General features: G+C 42.2%; 1 protein-coding gene across 2 annotated transcripts in view; it reads right to left on the bottom strand.

Moving 5' to 3' along the window:
- The window catches only part of rerg (RAS-like, estrogen-regulated, growth inhibitor), a 22319-nt gene extending 15448 nt beyond the window's left edge, over positions 1-6871 (bottom strand). Inside the window, exons 1-2 of one of the 2 annotated variants that reach the window (XM_046874184.1) lie at positions 6684-6871; positions 3631-3806 (exon numbers count right to left, since the gene is read on the bottom strand). In XM_046874184.1, the coding sequence (XP_046730140.1) occupies positions 3631-3691 (61 nt within the window). In that variant the 5' untranslated portion in view covers positions 3692-3806; positions 6684-6871. Of the gene's footprint in view, positions 1-3630; positions 3807-5878; positions 6459-6683 lie in introns of those variants that run through there. The other variant, XM_046874186.1, reaches the window with a different exon arrangement.
- Positions 6872-7500: the final 629 nt, after the last annotated feature.

The following is a 7500-nucleotide window of genomic DNA, read 5'->3' as shown; positions in this document are numbered from 1 at the left end:
GGTTAAAAAAAATCACCTGACGAGATCTAAATATCGCCTTCGTTTCCTCGTCTTCGGGGCTATGTGGTTACACGGGGGACGGGGGACGCGAGAAAGAGAACGGGTCCGGTTCCGTCCTGGTTTTGTTTTGCGAATTCACACAGATTGCGATCGGTGGAAAGCAAGCAGAATCCTGTCATGAGGGCATGAGTCAGTCCCGTGAGAACACTCCCTTCTCACCCCTTTATCCAAATAAGCTGGATTTGATTGTTATCGCCTCAGGTGCAGGTTACGCAAGCGCTCTCGGGGGCGAGGATGAGGTCGAGAACGAGGGCGAGGAAGAGGGCAAGGACGAGGGCGAGGAAGAGGGCGAGGACGAGGATGAGGGCGAGGACATTTGCCCACAGCGAGGCTTTAATCCATACACAACTGGAAAACAGCTGGAATATGTTACAGAGGCTGGAGAGAGGATTTTAGTACATCAGTATGTCTTCAGATCCTCTGATATCCTCTGATATCCTGCTCAGTGGTTTTGAAGAGTGCAGGAACGCACACACACACACACACACACACACACACGGCGGCACTGGAAACTTCATAAAGGCCACCGATTGCCCCGAGCATTTCAGAGATCATTTTTTTTCCCCAAAAAATCATATTAGAAAAGAGCTAGTGACCTTTAATACTTCGCTCGCGTTCTTTTTTTTCTTCTGAAGCGTTCGTACCTTCTACTTCCTGTTCCATCACGTACATGCAAACCTCCTTCTCGCAGCTTCTTCGTGAAATAAACACGCGACTGGTCTCGGGCTCTGAGAACCTGACAACCTGCGCGAGTGCCAGCTGTTCATGAGGCTTTATCTCCATATTGAGAGCGTCATTGAGATGTAAATGACACCACTCGGGCCGTGTGTGTGTGTGTGTGTGTGTGTGTGTGTGTGTGTGTGTGTGTGTGTGTGTGAGAGAGGTGTGTGGTCATAATCTGCATGAAGACTTCATTTCAGCTCCTCATAAGACGTACAATATGAGTTACACACATACATGTGTGTGGTCAAAAGTATTGGGACACCCACACCCTGTTCCACATTAAACACATGAGCCCTTATAATCTCCATTCCTCAGGGAATGATGTCCCACTAGATTTTGTGGAGATTTGTGCTCATTCATTCAACCAGAAGACGTGCGTGAAGTGATGTAGGAGATCTTGCACAGGTTGTGCATACGTGGTTGAGAAATCAGGATTTATCTCAGGATTTATAAGCGATAGAACTCCAAAGCAACTTTCGAACGTGTCTGGCGTTAACACACGCGCTTGATTACAAGAGATTTAACTAATTATATCCTGAGCCGAATCTCCATAAATCTAGTGGAACATCATTTCCAGAAGGATGGAGGTGATTAAATGGGCACTCAGGATGGAATAGGATATCGAAGAGCACACTAATCTTATGCTCAGGTGTCCACAAACTTTTGCACATACCATGTATATGGAGTTCAGCTGAATCCTGCAGTCTGGAGAACTAGAACAAGAAGAAGCTCCACACAAATCACATGAATTGCCCCATTTGCCCGTTCTGAGAGACCGCCACTGTCTGCGTCTCTCTCTCTCTCTCTCTCTCTCTCTCTCTCTTTCTCTCAGGAAACGCAGCGGCGAATTGTCCAAACTAATCACCGGGGTCATTACTTTGAGATGTTCAATTTCCTCAGAAAGATGTTACCCAGGTGCACCGTGGAGACGCCGTAATGGATTCATTTACAAGTGGTTTTACTGTTTCTGACTGCTGTTTTTTTTTTTATACACACATACGTAGCACCTCCAAACAATGCTCAAAAGTTTGTGGACACCTGACTGTTCCACAATTGGGCTTCATTAACTGTTCTGATAACCTTGGATCTTCTACAAGAGATGTTCTACAAGATTTGTGGAAACATCAGGTACTCAATGAGGTGAGGTGACAAAGCCTGGGGGTGTGGCCAGCATGGAAAATTCATGCTAAAGGTGGAGGGTTGATTGCAATAGATCTTCCACTTTAAGACGTATGCTCATGGATTTGTCCCAAAATTTTTGGTGGCACTTCTAAGTGAATGATGAAGCCAAAACCAGTAGTAATGATCCCTCTGAGAAAGCATGAGGTGTTGGTCTAAAGGTGGGGTGGGTAAAAGCTTGTGTTTGGTGGGGGGTATTTGTGTGTGTTTGAAGGATAATATAGAGGATTTTGCTCAGATCACATCATCTCTGTAGCTATGGGATGATATGAAAACAGAAAGCTGGTTGCTTTGAAGAACGTTCGCTCCTCGAACTCTCTCTGAAAGCAATTTCCTGATGAAGGAGGAGAAAAAAACGCACACTCGTCTCTCCTGCTCTTCAACCACGTACAGATTGCTTCCAGAGCCTGACTGTGCAGAACAGATAGCATTCATACGCTGACAGTCTCACACACACACACACACACACACACACACTCACACTCACGCACACACACACACACACACACACACACACACACACACACACACACACATATCTCTCTATGATCCGCTTGTAAGTTTCATGCCGTTGTATTCGGATTCGAGTTTTCCCGGATTCGATCCTCACTGTGAATCCGAGAAGGTTTATAATCAAGACAGAAGATTTTCTTCTCCAGAACGTCTCCAGTGAAAAAAACATGAAAGTGGGAGGAAGCTGTGGCTCGATTTATTTATAAGAGAATCGACAGAGAGCAGCGGAGCAAACGCTGTACTGAAGAATCACCTGCACCCCAGGCGTAAAGTAAACACAAACAAACACACACACACACAAACAAACAAATGAACAAATAGCAAATATTAAAAAAAGAATAAATAAAGAAATAAATAAACAGACAGAAAAAACAAACCAATAAACAAATAAATACATATAATGGTAACTATATAATTAAATAAATACATGAATAAATAAATAAATAAATAAATAAGCAGATCGGCATATAAAAAAATAGATAGATAAATAAACAAGTTTGAAAGAAAAAAAGAAATTAAGAAAGAAAGAAAGAAAGAAAGAAAGAAAGAAAGATTGATAAATAAATAAATTGATAGACAAACAAACAGATAAACTAATAAATACATAGTTATAATCAATCAATAAAGAAATAAACAAATACATATGTGGAAATATAAACAAATAAAGTAACGACTAAACAAATCGATAGATCAACAGACAGACGGACGGACGGACGGACAGACAGACAGACAGACAGACAGACAGACAGATAGATAGACAATTAAACAGATAGACAGATAGACAGACAGACAGACAGACAAGACAGACAGATAGACAGATAGATAGATAGATAGATAGATAGATAGATAGATAGATAGATAGATAGATAGATAGATAGATAGATAGATAGATAGATAGATAGATAGATGTATTTTGTTTTGTTGAATATATTTGGTTCCAGTACCAATCAAGTGATCATCTGCCCCTGCTCTGTGTGATGAGGTGATCACTGTGAGATGTTACCACGAAAAACTTGGGTGAAGTTCAGTAACTACTCTATGATGTGCTGAAAGCCTGATGAGATCCACCACGAGAGATCTCCTACAACATGCAGATCATCCAGGCCTGAACATGGTGTGTGAGTGAAAGCTGGAGAAACAGTATATCTGACGTACCTGATTTCCCGACTCCAGCTCTTCCAAAAACAGCCACTTTCACCTCGGGGCTCTTGGCCATGATGACAGAAGATGCTTCGGAGCAACAGATTAGTCACAGAGTGGACGGGTCTTGTTGTGATGCTGCAGGTTCCTCATCGGATTATCTCCTCCTCTGCATACGAGGGCAGGATCTCCTGCAAATACACACACACAGCGGAACATCTCGTTACATAACACATACGCTGGAAGGGGACACCTGACTTTCGTGTTTCCACAGAGCTGAAGGCTCAGAATTGTACAGGATGAAGATCTTCCCAGGAGAGTGAAGAGCAAATGGAGACTAAACGTGGACTCGTAGTTGAAAAAGCGATCCAATGCTCAGGTGTCCACAAACTTTTGGCCATTACGTGTGTGTGTGTGTGTGATGATGGTGCAGCGCTGCTGGACAACAAATGTTCATGAATCATCTTGTCATGGAGACTTGGAGATTGTTTCTCTGTGATAACATCATGACTCATTCATAGTGTGGGCAGAGTGTGTGTGTGTGTGTGTATCAGTGAAGTCTATAAATTATTCATTCACAGTAAATGAGCAGTTCCTGACACTAAAGAGAGCAAATTGGACTAAATCTGCTGTCAGAAGTCACGTCCTCGCAGGAACTAAAGCGCAAATCAAACCCCGTGCACGTTGACGCTGATGAAACTCCGTCCTGGATGAAAGAAGACAAGACGAGGCGGCGTTTTAATTATTCACGCCATCAGATAAAACCTACGGTGGAGGAGATGAAATATTCTCTCCATTCAGAAACATCAACACACAAACACTCAGACTGACTTCAGCTCAACTCACATCAGAGTCCACAGCTAACAACAGAGCAAAGGTGTGAAAGAAAGAAAGAAAGAAAGAAAGAAAGAAAGAAAGAAAGAAAGAAAGAAAGAAAGAAAGAAAGAAAGAAAGAAGAAAGAAAGAAGAAAGAAAGAAAGAAGGACAGAAAGGAAGAAGGAAGGAAAGAAAAACAAATGAAAAATACAAATTGAAAAAAGACAAAATATAAAAAAAACATAAGTAAGAAAGAAAGAAAAACAAACAAACAATAAGAAAGAAAGAAAGAAAGAAAGAAAGAAGAAAGAAAGAAAGAAAGAAAGAAAGAAAGAAAGAAAGAACAATAAGAAAGTAGGTAAGAAAGAAAGAAAGAAAGAAAGAAAGAAAGAAAGAAAGAAAGAAAGAAAGAAAAACAAATGAAGAATATTGAAAAAAGACAAAAGAAAAACAGAAAAAAATAAAGAAACAAACCAAAAAAAAGGAAAGAAAAATTATAGAATAAAGAAAGAAGATGGAGGCCACAGCACTGATCATACACTGTGTGTGTGTGTGTGTGTGTGTGTGTGTGTGTGTGTGTGTGTGTATTTTTTCCTGCAGTATATTAAATATTGTATTAGCAACAAATGATGAGCAGCAGCTTCAGCCAATCAGAATCGAGCTTTTTATCCTGAAAGCTCTACAGAGATTCACGATTATTGTCTTTCTTTCATCATCTGCAGTGGAACACAATTCATATGAGGCAGAAAGTGCACGGTAAAGTGGTGTCTGGGGCAAACACCCACCCACCCACCCACACACACACACACACACACACACACACACACACACACACACACACACACACACACACACACACACACACACACACACACACACACACACAAATGAAGCACATGTGCATTAGAGCAGATTTTGCAGTGAGACTTTATATTATATTCATATAAAGACTGAGTCATGCAAATACTCTCACACACACACACACACACACACACACACACACACACACACACACACATGTGATCCCAAAACCTGTTCCAGCAAAGTGCCCGAGCATAAGATCAAATCATTCCTAAGCCTGGTCACATGACCTCTAGCAAACCCCACTTCCGATCAAGGATTGAGCACGAGTCTGAGAAGTTACCAACCCTGTGAAAACATACACTTCGGCATCTCGATAAAAACATTCTGTTCTTCTTCTCCGTCCAGAGAAGAGTTACGATCCCGGGTTCCTCCCTGCCATAAAGCCAGCTTATAATTTGAGCCTTGAGATGTTTCTTCTCTGTAATGGTATGGTCTCCACCCTGACCTCAAAAGTTCTCTGCTTTTACAAATTCACCTTCTGACTTCAAAAAAAAAAAGGATCGAACCCACATTTGTGTCTATAAAACACAATACAGACAAAAGTATTAGGACACCAAACGAAATATGAGGTTCTTCTTCAAACCTGTTCCAGATGTGACAAAGCTCCTGCATACAAAGCCAGCTCCAGGAACAAACAGGTTGGAAGACAGCGTTCAGACAGCACTTAACCGTATTCTCGGGTGTCCGCAAACTTTCGACCACACCATGAAAACCTAAATTATTAACGATCTTTGTGCTTTTTGTGGAGCATCAGCGAGCTGTTGAGGAGGTCTGCAGGTTCATCCAGTTTCATCCTAAATAAAACGTTCGATAGGGTTTGAGGAGGTCAGAACTACAGTATTTCTGTGCAGAAGATCTTCCAGTCCACCAACAATCATGTCTTCATGGAGGACACTTTGTACTTTGTACAGATACCTTCTATACAACTGTGTTCTTTGGAGAAGAAACATTAAGAGAAGAAGAAGATGATGATGATGATGATGATGATGATGATGATGATGAACAAGACGATGGTGAAGACCGGCAATTTGAAGCAGCACTAACGCATCACTGCACCATGATCTATTTGATATCTCAGGCTTGCTGGAGGTTCCTGACACAGTGTCAAAAACTGCACCATGATGGAACATCTACAAGTTTGTCACAGGTCTGTTCATACCGACGTGTCCCTCAGGACGCGCTGAAGAAACCAGAATCGGCAATTAATAGCCTGCAAAAGAGATCAATAAGGGCTCGTGGATGCATTTTCGGTGGAAACATCAACCATCCACCCTGCACGCGCCTGCATTCAAACACATGCAGATGACCAATAATTCCAGATGTTTTGGATGAAGCTGAAAATATGCAGGATCTCGGATTTTAATGAATGAATTAATTAATACACTCACCTTCATGTGTGTTTCCAGGTTTGGGTCCGTGCAGTGCAGAACAACCCACTCGTGCGCGCGCGCACACACACACACACACACACACCACCAAACACACGTCCACGGACAGGTGAGCTGCTGCTGATGCGTCGCTGGAGACGCGTCGAAGTGAACAGTGCGAGCTCGTGCTGGAGCACAGAAGTCGGACACGAAGCGGACACGCCGTCCAATCAGACGCAAGGCGCTCAGTGGGCGGGGATATAGCGCCCCCTGTCGGGTTTTTACGCTTCTAGAGGATCCGTGAATGCGCAGAAGACCTGGGAGATGTCCTGCTCCGCTCTGAAAACATCTTCAAGCTGATAATCATTAGTCCAGAAAAGGTTTCCATGATATTTTCTTAATTTAATGTGACGCATAACACGTACACAGGAACAGCTGTATCAGCACTTTATCATTCTTTGTTTTGATTTAATAATTTAATAATAATAATAATTTAATAATAGTGTAATAAACGTGTGTGTGTGTGTGTGTGTGTGTGTTTGTGTGTGTGTTTGTGTGTATGTGTGAGTGAGAGAGTGTGTTTGTGTGTTTTCCCCATAAAACCGCTAGAGGTCAGTATTATCTCTCTACGTTACAATGATGTTCAACAACCCCCAGTTATTCATTTGTGTGTGTGTGTGTGTGTGTGTGTGTGTGTGTGTGTGTGTGTTTGTGTCTGTGTGTGTCTGTGTGTCTGTGTGTGTACACTTCCTTTACGTGCCTTTACATCTCAAGTGAAAGACACGTCCACCTCCCAATGCCCTCTGGCTATTTGTCCATTCACAATAAGTGGATCTGG

The sequence above is a fragment of the Silurus meridionalis genome, chromosome 18 (genome assembly GCF_014805685.1).
Source record: "Silurus meridionalis isolate SWU-2019-XX chromosome 18, ASM1480568v1, whole genome shotgun sequence".
NCBI lineage: Eukaryota > Metazoa > Chordata > Actinopteri > Siluriformes > Siluridae > Silurus > Silurus meridionalis.
Note: the sequence above shows the minus strand (reverse complement) of the source record. Positions and strands in the feature narration are given on the sequence as shown.